We start from the raw sequence: 14,568 nt of genomic DNA on the forward strand, positions 1-14,568 counted from the left end.
CCCCCAGGTCTCTCCCTGCTGGGCATTTTCTAGCCCCTCGGCCCCAAGCCTGGGGCATTCATGGGCTTGTTGTGATCCAAGTGCAGCACCCGGTGCTTGGCCTTGTTGAACCTTATACCACGGACCTTGGCTACCGATCCAGCCTGTCCGGGTCCCTCGGCAGAGCGATCCTACCCTCCAGCAAATCCAGAGGGCTGAGGGTTCCCTGGATCCCCTAGTTCAGATCACGGATAACGGCGTCGCTGGGCGGGTTCCGAGCTCTTCAGCGTTCCAGCCCGGCACCAGTGCCGACACACAAGGGCTGCCGGGGTTGGTCCCGGTCCCGGTCCCGGTCCTGGCCCTCGGCCACCCTCACCTGGGCGGGGCGGGGCGCGCCGGTGACTGACGTGTCGCGGCACCGCCCCCGCGGTGACGGGCGGCGTCTCCGCTGCCAGCCAGCAGCCGGTGAGGAGAGGCTGCGATTGCCGAGCCGGGACCGGGGCTGCCGCCGCCATGGAACCCTCGAGGGACCAAGGTAGGGCAGAGGAGGAAGTGGCGGGCGGCTGGTCAGACGTGCTTGCCGCTGCCGTGCGGCGTGGGGACGGCTGTTCTCCCCGTAGCTCTTCCGCCCCCGGCACGCCCGGGCGGACCTGCCCTGCTCCGCTCTGCCCTGCCACCCCGCAGCGGGAGCGCCTCAGCGCACCGTCTGTCCCCTCCGCGCTTTCGAGCCTGCTCGAAGGGCGAGGTCCCCTCCCGAGATAACTCCCACGGCGGCAGTGAGAGAGCGCGGGGAGAGCTCCTGCTGGAGCCCGGGGCCGGAACGGGTTCTCCTGGCCTGCCGCAAGGCTTCGCCTGCCGCCGCCAGCTCGGCAAATGCGGAACCGGGAGGCGGGCAGCAGAGCCCGGGGCAGCCCCTCCGCCGCCTTCCCGGCTCAGTGGATGTCGGCACTCCCCGGGCGGCGGGCACGGAAAGCGGCTCCCGGCCTTCCCGCCGCGATTAGCGGAGAGATTAAACTTTCTGGTTCCACCCAGGAGTAAAAGTAGAGCGCTTCCACTGCACCACTGTGCAACTTTGCATTAGCCAGCGCTGCTCGCAGGGTTTATTCCCTCGCAGTTCTCTCTAGACCAGGACTGCCCAGCGTCTGGCAAGCTCCATTTTGGCAGCCGCTCCTCCCCGGCTCCTGGGCGGTAGCGGCGGGGGTGGCACCTCCGGGCTGTCGCTTGCGTGGCTCCTCGTGGCTCTTCGGGTTGTGCAAGGCCCCGGTGCTCGCCGACCTGCCTTTGGCCGGGGGGAGGCTCGTCCCAGCTGCCACGGCTGCAGCCATCTCCTCAAAACAGTGAGGATGCCAAAGTGGGGATTTGGTGCTTTGGTGAGGGCTGATCTGAATGCGGGCGAAGCAGAGCTTGCTAGAGAAGCTTCTCCCACAGAGGTGTTAGTGACCCTTCCATCAGTTGGAGTCCACTGTGCAGTGTTACAGTGACCTGAACAGCAGCTACATTCCTTGGGACCCAGTAAGGCAGGCTGGGGTCAGGATGTGACTTCGTTTGAGTAAGCTGGTGGGACTGTGGGCCTAGCACGGTGTTTGTGCCCTTTTTCCTGCTGAGGGTGTTGGGAACGATTGGAAGTGTTTGCTTGTGGCAGCAGTGGTGTTGGGGTGCTGGGGGTCTGTGTGGTCAAGCTCTCTGCTCTGTCAGGGGAGCTGGTTCAGGCACCAGCCTGGCCTGCCCGTGTGCTTGCTGAAGTGTTTCGAGGCTGCTGTAGTGCACTTGTACAATTAGCAACGACTTCTGACTCTCTCCATATAATGAAAATGTCACTTTGACAGAGCAGGGGCTGAACCTCCTCAGGGAGTTTCAATCATTCTGAAATGCTGTGTCTTATAAATACAAAAAACCCAACCAGCCAAACCCCAAACCTTGTTTTTGGGGACTGACAAACAGAGCCGTTCAGCCAGAGAACAGCACAGCTGTCAGCTCAGACAGGATTTTAATCCCAGCTGCAGGAGCGGTGGCACAGATTTCAGTTATTTGTCCCAAAGTTCTCTCTGTTTGAACCTGTTAAACACAGCTGCAGGGGCTTGAACACCTCCTGAAGCAAAAGGAGAGTAAAATCCTGTGATCTTTTGAAAGGCTTTAGTGACAATGCTGACACTTTCATAGAGATGTGTTTGGCGGTTGAGCTCATTTTTGCACAACTAGTGCTTTGTATGAAGAGGTTCATACAACACCTCAGGTTGTACATCAGGTCGGTGTATCTAAGTGCAAACATGGTGCAACACTTTCTTCTGCTGCCTTCTTTTCAAGGCAATTATGCTATTTTCTCTTTTGGGTGAGGTGAAGGCTGCAGATACAATGGGAAAATATAGAAGAACCAATAGACTCGTGCCTGTCCAATTAACGGCTTCCAATACCCTGCTGGGTAGCCTTCAAAGTCCTATCTGCCTGGCAAACTGGTGTGCTTGCAGTGGAAACTCTGCTTGATGATCTGGTGTTAGTCACTGAAACCGTGTGTTTGGCTAAAATCCAGGCTGCCAGGTTCTGTCTCTGGGGCTGGCATAAACATCCTGGGTTGCCTCCTCTAAGCAGAAATTAGTTTGTTTGAAGTGTGAGTCAGAGGTTGCATTTTTCGCTGCTGTTACGACCGCTTTCTCAACGAGCGAATGCTAGGAGGTGGGAAGATGATCTAGGTCATGGTTAAGACTGTGGTCAGATTAGGCAAGGTGTATAATGTGTTTAAGTCTTCCCTCTGTCTTGAGCAGTTGGGTCTGGCAGCAGCATTGGAAGCACTGAGGAGTTTTTCACCTGAAGTGTCTTTGTTTTCAGTGAAGGGATGTTTGTCCTGGCTGTATGCCCCTGCACGGTGCTGTGTGTGTTCCAGCTGCTCTGGAAAGCTGGAGTCTCTTGTTCTGTGAGTACAAGCACCAAAGCAGTAGTCAGCCCAAGCCAAATGAATGCAATATTCTCCTGAGCTGAGGATCCCCTTGTTCTATTGCTTTGCATTAACTTGTCCCAGACAAAGCTCTGGTCCTTCACAGTGTTGACTTGGTTGCTGAGTGGACTGCTGCCTGCAGCTGGGCTTTCACAAATATTCTGGTGCTTTTTTTTCCCCTTATATTTTTTTTCCCCCCTCAGAAAGAAATTGTGTGCCTAGTTTTGCATGTGAAAATGGTCTCTCTGTGGCTTGCCACTCTGTCTGTTAGTGCTGGGTATGGTTCACCACTGCAAAACCAAGGATGATGCCGCCCCAACAGTGGAGGCAGCATGCTCTGAAGGAGGAGACTATGCCCCTGAGCAGTTTCATGAAGTTGTGCAGCACAGCACAAGGAGTTACCAAAGACACTGTCTCCAGTGCTGTGTTCAAGGGAAGGTTCCTCTTCTGTTTCATCAGCATTTAGATTATGTAACCTGGTGTCTTTCAAAATCTTCTGGCTTTGTGGGACATAGAGCATTAGAATCATTTTAGTTGGAAAAGACCCTTCAGATTGAGCCTAACCATTCTCTTAACTCTGCCAGCTCTCCACCACATCTCTGCCTCTTTGAAACACCTCCAGGGGTGGGTATTCAACCACCTCCCTGGGGATCCTGTTCCAATGTTTGAGAACCCTTTCACTTGAAGATGCTTCTTCTAATCTCCAACTTAAACTTTCCCTGGTGCAACTTGAGGCCATTTCCTCTCCTCATGTCACTTGTTACTACAGAGACCAACCCTTACCTTGGTACAACCTCCTTTTAAGGAGTTATAGAGAGCGAGGAGGTCACCCCTCAGCCTCCCTTTACTGCAGATTAAATGATCCCAGTTCTCAGATGCTTCTCTCCAGGCCTGTTCTTCAGACCCTTCACCAGTTTTGTTGCCCTTCTTTGGATCTGTTCCAGCACCTCAATGTCCTTCTCTAGCGAGGGCCCCAAGACTGAGTGCAATACTCAAGGTGCACATTGTTGCTGAGTACAAGGGCATGATCACTTCCTAGTCCTGCTGGCCACACTCTTGGTGATCCAGGCCACAATCTTGGTGATCCACCAAGTGTGCTTCTGGGCACATTTTGGCTGGCTGTTGACCAACACATCCCCAGGTCCTATTCTGCAGGACAGCTTCCCAGCCACTCTTCCCCAAGCCTGGAGGAGGTTTCTGTGCCCAAAGTGCTGATTCACTATAAGCACTGAAACTTACTTTTTTTTTTTTCCAGTAAGTTTGGACTGGATGAACTTGAAGGTCTCTTCCAACCAAACACATTCTGTGATTCTGTGGCTTAGGAGTCCCAAAACACTCCAGATGGTTTCTTGGCAGAGTGCATACACCTTTCTTTCCATAGGGCATTGCCTTGTGTTTGTGGGGCTGGCAGAATGGACTCTAATGTTCTCTTAGAGCAGAAGGAACCTGTTGCTGGCAGTAAGATAAGGTTTTCCCCATTGTCCCAGTGGATGAAGCTCCACCTTTTTGTACTGCTCTGTTTGTTTTCTTTATCTCTAGGTGCTTGCAGTACTATAGGTAAGATTTTTTTTTCCTTAGGGTGTAGTTGTGAAATCAAATACTGGTATGTGAATAAGAGTGGACAGCTGTTGTCCTTACTGCAAAGGAAGAATGATTTCACTGAGCTGAGTGTCTGTCACAGTGACTTGAAGATGAGAGAGGAGAAAGTCAGCAGACAGTTAGACCAGTAGGTCTCTTGAACAGCAGCAAGTCTTCCCCTCTTGCATGAGAAGCTTGGGGATGAAGATTTCATTTTTCTGACGTGGGTCCTGGCTTGACACAGAGGTATATGTGAGTTATTTAATGAATGTGAGTTATTTCATGACAGTGCTGTCCTCCTCCCTCAGCCAGTGCATAAATCAGGCACTGAAATGCAGGGGAGTGGTGCACTGTTGGAAGGATGCAGGAGCAGCTGGTGCACAAGCAGTGTCAGCTGCTCCTGCCCTCTCCAGTGCTTGGGCATTGAAGGGTAACTTAACTCTTCATTCATGCTCACACCCACTTCAGGAGGAGATGGGGGAGAGAGCTTGCTTGGCTTTCCAGCAGTGGGAAGAGTCTCTTGGTGGTACTGTGTGTGGATCTTCTGTCCCTGTTCTCTGTAGCCAGCACTGTCACATGCAGCCAAGACAATCCTTCACCCAGCCAGAGTAAAGCCTGCTCTCAGACCTCTTGAAATGGGGAAAGCTTAGCTAAGAATCTGCTTCCTTTGAGCCTCTACTAACTGCTAGGGGCTTTTAAAATCCCAGTGACATGAAAGTGCTGAAAGTCCTGTTTGTTCCAGTTTCCCACACTTTGCAGCCCTGTGGAACAGCCCATGGGTTCCCCTTTCTCCCACTGCAAATGCCCATCACCTCACCAGGAGAGCTGGGAGGCTGGGCTTGACCTTGCTGGCTCAAAACAAAGCACTGTGGCTCAGCTCCACTTTAAGAACTGTGCTGGTGCAGGCTGGGCAGGGGCCTTGCTTTGCTTGATCTGGGTGCTCTGTGGGTAAAGTGGGAACACCTGATCTTTATGGCTGGAGCTGGCTGCCTTATGTTAACACCTCTCCTAAAGCTGGCCTGGGTAGCAGTGTTACTAAGCTGTTTTCAGCTGTGCCTGGAGACAGCCCCTTCCATCTGCAGGGGCTGGTGATAACTGTGTCCTGCACTAGGCTGCCTTGGGAACTCTGTTTATGTTCATTTTTCTTGTTCCTGTCTCTTCTGTACATACTGCTGAGTACAGTAGCCCTTGGCCAGGAGCCAGATCTCAGCATGGTCCTGGGAGGAGTTGGGTGGCAAGGGAAATGGGTGTTGTGCTGGGACTTCTGGTGTTCTGCTGTGCACTGACACTACAAGAGGCTTTGGCTGCCACACAGTGTTGTCAAGGCTGGGGTGCTGGGTGTGCTTTGCCCTCTTTCTCCACAACCCTTTGCTCCTTTAACAGGAAGAGGTCCAGGCAGTTTTCACAGTGAGGCAGCCTCTCACCTAGTACAGAGAAGTCTCGTGTGGAGTCCAGGGACTAGATTTGCCACATAAAATCAGAGAGTTGTTTGTAGATTGCTGATTCCTGAGGGTGCTGCGTATTGCTGCAGGTAAAGGAGGCTATCAGCTGTATCTCTTCAGGAAGTCATGTTTCCATGGCAGCAGATACAGTGCAAGGAGTCTTCTTGAAAGGCAATGTTTCCTTGACCAGCTTTCCCCACCCCCCCTCTTTTATTATTTTTTCTCTTTTTTTTCCCCCAAACTCCATTTTCAGGTTAGTAGGAAAGATCAATGGTGTTGGTTATTGAATCCTGTGCAGCAGGCACCTGATGGATGTGGGGGTTTTCATGTTTTTTAGAGGAGCTCACCTCCAGGTAGGATGGTGATGACCCCACTGTTGCCTTCACTTCAATCTTTGTAATATGGGCACTTCTGGTTTGAGGTTTGCTATAGGGAGGAAGGGAGGTGTTTGCCCTTGTCCTTTTAATATCCTGCAGTGAGCCAGCAGAAAAATGTCAAACAAAGGGTGACTGAAAGGGAAAGCAAGCATTAAGTGAGATTAAGCACTAAATTGAAATGCTCTTGTTCAGCCAGAACTGTCACTCTGTGTAATCTTCAATTTAAGATTCCAGAGAGACAGGTTTCTCTCCTGTTAAAGGTAGTGAACATCTTCAGAGGCTGTGGAGTCTCCTTCTCTACAGACTTGCAAAACCCATCTGGATGTGTTCCTGTGTGGCCTGCTGTGAGTGAACCTGCTCTGGCAGGGGGGTTGGACTCAATGATCTCCAGAGGTCCCTTCTGATCCCTATCATTCTGTGATTCCAGGTCCCTCATATTTGGGAGAGAGCCAGAGAGATGTAGAGCCTTTGCTCAGAAACCTTGTGTTGGAGGTAGGCTTTCAGCCACAAGCCTTCTCTTCTGGGAAGGGCTGCAGTAACAGACAAGCTACACATGACTTTCTAATCTGGCTCTCTCCAGATAGTCACTCCTGTCATTTCCTCTTGCTCCTCTTCCGCCTTCTCCTCTGGCCCTTGTGAAGGAAAGGAGCACGTGGCTCTGTGTTGGCTGTGGCAGAGTGATACCATGAGCTGGGGGTGACTGAGCTGGCTGTGGCTGCCTGCTATGGAAAAGCTGATCTGTGGCAGAGGTGTAGACAACTGTATGGATTTCTCTGCTACTGCACTTGCAAGTGGTGGCAATCATCTGCGTGAGTCTGCAGCCCGTTGCCGCTGGGGGAGGGCAGGACAGCAGAGAGTACAGTGGCTGCCAGCAGATGCTGGTGTGCAGAGAACTGCTCATTGTGCCGGTGCAGAAAGGGCTGGATTGATGCTGTCTAGAGAGAAACCAGCACTGCTGCTGTGGCATGGACACAGCCCCTGAAGGGGGCAGCTTTCCTCTTTCACAGGCTGACTTCCCTGTTGCAGGGGGTGAGAGCGGAGCAATAGGTGTCCTCAGATGCTCGCCGACAGTGAAATGCTCTAGCAAATGCTGCCTTGGCCAGGCCTGGGATGCTCCCCTAATCTCTGCAGGAACATGTTGTACCACAGGTGGTTTGCAGTGAGGAGGTTCTGACCCACCTCTCTCCCTGCTTGTAGCCTACCAGTGGCCCAACGAGCGTGTCCTGTGCTTAAAAACTTCAGAGGTGAAGAGAAAGAACGCTCTGTGTGTGTATATGTGTGTATGTATGTATATATGTGTGTAAAAGACAGCAAATAATGTATTGCTAGTGTCACAGAAATCTGAACTGATTCAAGAGTGGTTATTAGTTTAGATCTTCTCACAGAAACAGATGATTTGTGCAGATGAAGTCTCGGTAAGCATGAAGGTCGTGTGGTAGGCGCTCAGTGTTCCCACCTTTTCCTGGTGTTCCTCTCACGCTTGCCCTCTCTTCTGAGGCTAGTAGTAGTGTCATTTTGGTGCTGGCAGGGACATTATAGCACGTTGTTAGTGTTGTGACTCCTTTGTTTGAAGGAACAGACTGTTGATGGCTGCTGCTTCCTCATGGCAGGATCCACTGAGGTCCTTCTCTTATAGAATCATAGAATTACTAAGGCTGGAAAAGACCTCTAAGATCATCAAGTCCAACCCCAACACCTCCATGACCACTAGACCATGTCCTGACATGCCATGTCTACTTGAGTACTGTTTCCTTGAGTACTGTGTCCAGTCTCAAGCTGCGCCAGGGGAAGTTTAGGCTCGAGGTGAGGAGAAAGTTCTTCACTGAGTCATTCGTCATTGGAATGTGCTGCCCAGGGAGGTGGTGGAGTCACCATCCCTGGAGGTGTTCAAGAGGGATTGGACGTGGCACTTGGTGCCATGGTTTAGTCATGAGGTCTGTGGTGACAGGTTGGACTTGAGGTCTCTTTCAACCTTGGTGATACTTTGATACAGTTCTGGGCCCCTCAGTTTAGGAAAGATGTTGACTCGCTGGAATGTGTCCAGAGAAGGGCAACAAAGCTGGGGAGGGGTTTGAAGCACAGCCCTATGAGGAGAGGCTGAGGGAGTTGGGGCTGCTTAGCCTGGAGAAGAGGAGGCTCAGGGGAGACCTTCTTGCTCTCTAGAACTACCTGAAGGGAAGTTGTAGCCAGGTGGGGGCTTGTCTCTTCTCCCAGGCAGCCAGCACCAGAACAAGAGGACACAGTCTCAGGCTGCACCAGGGAAGGTTTAGGCTGGAGGTTAGGAAGAAGTTCTTCATAGAAAGAGAGATTGGCCTTTGGAATGGGCTGCCCAGGGAGGTGGTGGAGTCACCATCACTGGAGGTGTTTAGGAAGAGACTGGATGGGGTGCTTGGTGCCATGGTTTAGTTGATTAGATAGTGTTGGATGATAAGTTGGACTTGCTGATCTCAAAGGTCTTTTCCTACCTGGTTTATTCTCTTCCAATCATTGTTAGGTTTACTTTTTGTGCATTGTCTCTTCCATGGCTCAGGAATGTCCATGTAACATCCAAGTCTGTTATACAAAAGTGCCTTTTATGTATGTTAGATATTATTTCTTTGCTCTCTCTGTTACCTCCCAAAGTAGTTTTTGTCCAGCTGCAGATCTCCATGGGCAGCTGATGACTTTTTGCAGCCCTGGGGTCTTCAGTGTCAATGCTGTAGCCTATGATTTATCACACTGTGCTTGTGGTGTCACAGCCTGTCTCTGCTTTGAGATGCACCAGATGAAACAGAGCTGCAGGCAAATCAGGCAGTTCAGACAGAGCAAGCCTGACAAGCCTGTGCTCCCGAGGCCTTGCAAACTCAGTTAAAAGCTCCTAGCTTGGTACTGGCAATGGCAATACGGTGTTAAGGACTAAGGAAGAGGCTGGTGAGCAGCTGCAGCTTGCTGGGGAAGGTGGGAGAGGCTATCAGAGGCAGACCAGCTGGATTTGTTTTCTCCTTTGCTTTTCCTTCTCTAGCAGCTAGAGGGGAGTGGAGCTTCATCAGAGCCCCCTAAGCCCGAGGTACCGATGTAAAGATGTGCCAAGGGAGGCAGCCTGGGCTGGAGTTAGTGTTTCCACTCAGGTGCTTCCCTAGGATCTCAGAGCCCATGCCTGGCAGTGGTCTTGGTTCATGAGAACATATCCAAAATGTTGAAAAGAAGCTTTGTAAGTAGTGCTGCTTTGCTGCTCCAGCAAGGCAAAACTGCATGTTTCAGCTGGGAGCACTGTTTGCTTGGTTGATTTTTTTTTAAGTACTTTAATTAAACTTCTATCAGGAGTCCCAAGACTAGCAAAAACCAGTCTTGCTCATCACTCTGTGACTGCTCTCTGCCTGGACATGTACCACATCATGGCACTAGAAAGGCTTAATTAACTTGATCAGGTTAGCAGGATTTAGTAGAACCTCCTGATTCTTCCACTCAAGTCCTTGCTGTCTGGTGTTCATTGAAGTGTTCTACAGCAGTCCCTGGGAATGCTCATCCAACAGTGGACATCTGCAGCTGCTGGCAGGAAGGGCTGCTTCCTTGAGGATGGCTATTTCTCTACTCTGCAGAGACTAGAATAGAACAAACCAGGTTGGAAGAGACCTTTGAGATCATCATGTCAAACCTATCATCCAGCGCCACCTAATCAACTAAACCATGGCACCAAGCACCCTGTCAAGTCTCCTCCTGAACACCTCCAGTGATGGTGACTCCACCACATCCTTGGACAGCCCATTCCAATGGGCAATCACTCTCTCTATGTACAATTTCTTCCTAACCTCCAGCCTAAACCTCCCCTGGTGCAGCTTGAGACTGTGTCCTCTTGTTCTGGTGCTGGTTGCCTGGGAGAAGAGACCAACCTCTGCCTGGCTACAACCTCCCTTCAGGTAGCTGTAGAGAGCAATAAGGTCTACCCTGAGTCACCTCTTCTCCAGGCTAAGCAGCCCCAGCTCCCTCAGCCTCTCCTCATAGGGCTTGTGTTCCAAGCCCCTCACCAACTTTGTTGCCCTTCTCTGAACATGTACCAGCAAGTCAACCTCCTTCCTAAACTGAGGGGAGGTTACAGAAGATGCAAGTTTAGTCTAGGGTCCTGACATGTCCCCTGCTTTTCCTTACACAGATTCCCAGGAGTGAGGCTGTACAAGGACTTGCCTATAATTCATAGAGTCATAGAATGGTTTGGTTTGAATCATCTCATTCCAGACAGTAATTATCTTTAAAGAAACTGTCCTGGTTGGAATCAGTGATCTTAAAGATCTTTTCCACATGAAATGATTCTATTATTCCAAGTAGGAACCAGCACTTCCAGCCCCAAAGAAGCTTACCCTGGCCAAAGTGCCTCTTGCTCTCTCGTTGCTGTACTGCTCTGTAGAAGACAGATCCCTTCAGCACAGCTCAGAAGTGCTTTGCCTGCATCTGTGGAGTCTCAAGAAGCAGGCTGAAGGCAGAGAAGCCCTCAAATCAGTTGCTGTTCCTAATTAACCTGCTGCCTCTTCTGTGCACTTTGATTACTGTTTGCAAAGCTTAGTTTTACGCCTTGACACCAACAAGCTTCAGTCTGTGAGCAGATCCCAGGCTGCTTCTCCAGTGCCACTGAAACCTATGCTGGGCAATCCTGCAGTGTCTTGCTGAGCAGCTGATGTGTGCCCAGGGGTGAGCAGCATTAGGAGTAGCACACAGGGTGAGGAAGGAGCCCTATTTAAATATTGGCTTTCTTGTTGCCAGCTGTCACTGTCTTGGCAGAAGGAAAAAGGGCTGCTTCACTGCAGCTGTGCTTGGAGCCATCAGCTCTTCAAAGCACCATTCACACTGTGGGTTTCATCTCCTCCATGAGCTGCTCACAGGGTTGTGCTCCACATAGTTGGTTGTTTTTTTTTAGAGGGGATTTGATCTTGAGTAAAAGAATAGACTTGCAGTGAGATCTTGTCTTTCTCTTCTCCCAGGGTGGCTCTGATGCCTGCCTGGCAGGTGTTTGTTCTGCCTTCTGGTCCTCTGGGTTATGACAGCCCTTTGTGTCTGCTGCCAGAGTCTTCAAGTGCCATGCAGCTATAGTCCCTGGATAGGCAGGACAGGCCCTTGAGCATGGGATATGTCCTGGAGTGTCAGTGGAGTCTGCAGAGCAGCCTGTTGACTGCTTCCTGCAGTGGTGAGGGAGTGTTTGTGCACTGATGAGCAGAGCCAGGGCTTTATGGAACACTGCTTAGATTCTGTCCTGGCACACCAGTACAGGAAGTTTTGAATATGCTTTTGTTTCTTATTTACAATTCAACCTTCAGCTAGGTGAATCACAGCAATCTCCTTCTCTTCCCTCCCCACTGGAAAGTACTTCAGTTTTTGGAGAAAGTGACAATATGGAATGGGAAGAGGGATACAGAAGTCAAAGGCAGACCTCTGTGTGTGCTCAGGAGGAGCTTTCTAGGCTCTTTGGGAGGGAGAACTGAGAAGCTGAGGACAAAGCAAGTGTCAAGGGAAGTAACTAGACTCCTGTGGTCTTCCTGTTCCAAGGCAATGTCACTGGAGAGGCCTTGTTTCCCCTTCATGCAAGGTGGTGGCAGCAGCACTTCTGAGGGGTGTGATGGCTCCCTAATGATCATGTCATGTCACAGCTCCCCAGCTAAAGTGCACCTTGGAGACTGACAACTGGGAACAAGCAGGATGCAAGTCAGGGCTTGGACTTTTCTTAAGTATCCTGATCTGTTCTTTATTGCATTTTTAAGAGCTATTTAAGCTCTGAATTACTTTGTGCTGTTGGATGAACTGTGATGTGCCAAACCTGATGTCCTGGTAAGCTCCTGGGTGTCAGCTAGACCAGTCATAAGCATAAAGCTTGAAAAGCTTTCTGGGCTAATCCATTGAACAGAACTGATCCATTAAACTGTGCCTGGAGCATCACCTTAGAGGGGCTATGGTGATGAGTTGGTGATGGTTGCTAAACTTAGATTTCACTTGGCAGTGCCAAGCTTTATTCTTAGGGTTTGTAGTGATAACCAACCACTGTGAGGAGGCAACTTGTGGAAACAGTGGAGGTGTGCTTTGTTTCAAAACAAAAAAACCCTAACCCCTGCCCCAAAACCTAATAACCCAAACCAAACAACAAACCCCACCTACAGCCAACCAAAAAACCCCACCCAAACATCCTACTGTGTTCTTTCCTCACATACCCTCCTCCAACCTTTAAGCTGAAGCTCTGTTTCCTTAAAGACACATCCTTCAATCTTGGATCCTTCAAACTCACTGCACCACCTCTCTTCCCCTGTATTTCTCATCACATCAGCTCTCCCAGAATTAGGAAGAGTGTCTGTCTGACTGTTTTTTCCATCTAGCTACACCTTTCCAGTTTTGTCCACTCTCATATACTTCAGCAAAAGAGATGGTTTAACTTGCTCTACTTACTTTGCTGTGAAATACAGGCAAGGAGGCAGGAAATCAGCTTAGCCAGGCAAGCTGATGTTTAGGAAAACTTGTGCAGCGTGGACTGTGATCCAACTAGATTATGCATGAGGAACTTCTTTGCTTTGAGGTTGGTGGAACACTGGAACAGGTTGCCCAGTGAGGTGGTTGGAGTATCCATCTCTGGAGTCATTCCAAACTGTCCACTGGGACAATGTCCTGTGAAACCTGCTCTAGGTGAATGTGCTCTGGCAGGGGTTTGGACTAGATGATAGCCCCTATTACAAGAGGGATATGGAGGTGCTGGAAGGAGTCCAGAGAAGGGCCATGAGGATGATCGAGGGCTGGAGCACCTCTCCTATGAGGACAGACTGAAGGAGTTGGGGCTGTTCAGTCTGCAGAAGAGAAGGCTCCGAGGTGACCTAATTGTGGTCTTCCAGTATCTGAAGGGGGCCTACAGGAAGGCTGGGGAAGGACTTCTCAGGATCTCAGGTAGTGATAGGACTAGGGGGAATGGAATGAAGCTGGAGGTGGGGAGAATCAGAATGGTGGTGAGGAAGAAGTTCTTCCCCATGAGAGTGGTGAAACCCTGGAATGGGTTGTCCAGGGAGGTGGTTGAGGCCCCATCCCTGGAGGTGTTTAAGCCCAGGCTGGATGAGGCTCTGGCCAGCCTGATCTAGTGTGGGGTGTCCCTGCCCATGGCAGGGGGGTTGGAACTAGCTGATCCTTGTGGTCCCTTCCAACCCTGACTGATACTGTGATCTCCAGAGTTCCCTTCCAACCCTTACCATTCTGTAATACTGATTGGAAGTCTTGAGACTTTAGTACTTTTATGATCTGAACCCATGTAGGTTGGAGGAAAAACAAGTATAGTTTGTCTGTGAGATCACCCAGAGGTACAAAGTGGTTACCTCTTGTCCAAAGTGCCAGCTGGTGGTAGGAGGTATGCTCAAGTTCTAGGACCTGGAAATCCTTAAAAGCTTTGTGGGGAAATGATCTCTGAACAAACTTCTTGAGCCTTTTCTCCACTGCCTTCTGCTTTTGGAGTGATGTTTTGTGACTGTGATGACTTGTGTGACAGCAATATCTCTAGGCTAGCAGCTTCATTTAATTTACTGTCCTAGGCTGACTTGAAGGAGGAGCAAATGTCTCTTAACAGGATTTACGCAGCTCAAGCAGCATTAAAAGTCATTCAGGGGCATATGAATTGGATAAAATTCCAGGGTACTTAAAATGGAATCTTCTGTGGCCACAGTAGTTTAAAGGTAGATGCATTACCTGCATTATGTTAGACAAACTGAGGCAGTGCAGTTGCTTTGTTAGTGAATAACTCCTGGTCTGTTGCAGGTACAGCTGCAGGATTCTCCCTCTTATCTCTTAAATGAGATTAAAAGCAGTGAGGAAATATTCAAGCCTCCCATCTTGAGTTTGACCAGTTTGCAGCCCCTGCAGAATGTGGTTTGATATCCCTTTGGTAGTGACAGCCAGTGCTACCAAGCAATGCAGGAGGTGGTGCTGCCCAGCTGAGATACCACCTGGAGTCCTGTATCCAGCTCTGGGGCCCACAACATAAGAAGGGCATGGACCTACTGAGCTGGGCCACAGGAAGGCCACAAAGATGATCAGAGGGCTGGAGCACCTCTCCTATGAGGACAGGCTGAGGGAGTTGGCACTGTTCAGCCTGGAGAAGAGAGAGCTCTGGGGAGACCTTAGCGCAGCATTCCGATATCTAAAGGGGACCCACAGGAAGGCTGGGTCGGGGTTGTTTAGAAGGGCTTGTGGAGACAGGAGGAGGGGCAGTGGGTAGATTTAGGTCAGACATTAAGAGGAAGTTCTTCACAGTGAGAGTGGTGGAACACTGGAA

At 50.4% G+C, this 14,568-nt stretch overlaps 1 protein-coding gene across 1 annotated transcript in view; it reads left to right on the forward strand.

Moving 5' to 3' along the window:
* Positions 1 to 413: 413 nt before the first annotated feature.
* Positions 414 to 14,568, forward strand: part of TPD52 (tumor protein D52) — a 106,659-nt gene continuing 92,504 nt past the window's right edge. The window contains exon 1 of the mRNA XM_068158599.1: positions 414 to 514. Coding sequence (XP_068014700.1) covers positions 493 to 514 — 22 coding nt within the window. The 5' untranslated portion in view covers positions 414 to 492. The remainder of the gene's footprint in view (positions 515 to 14,568) is intronic.

This window comes from Melanerpes formicivorus, unplaced genomic scaffold, assembly GCF_026170545.1.
Source record: "Melanerpes formicivorus ecotype bairdi unplaced genomic scaffold, bMelFor1.0.p_v2 SCAF_40, whole genome shotgun sequence".
Classification (NCBI taxonomy): domain Eukaryota; kingdom Metazoa; phylum Chordata; class Aves; order Piciformes; family Picidae; genus Melanerpes; species Melanerpes formicivorus.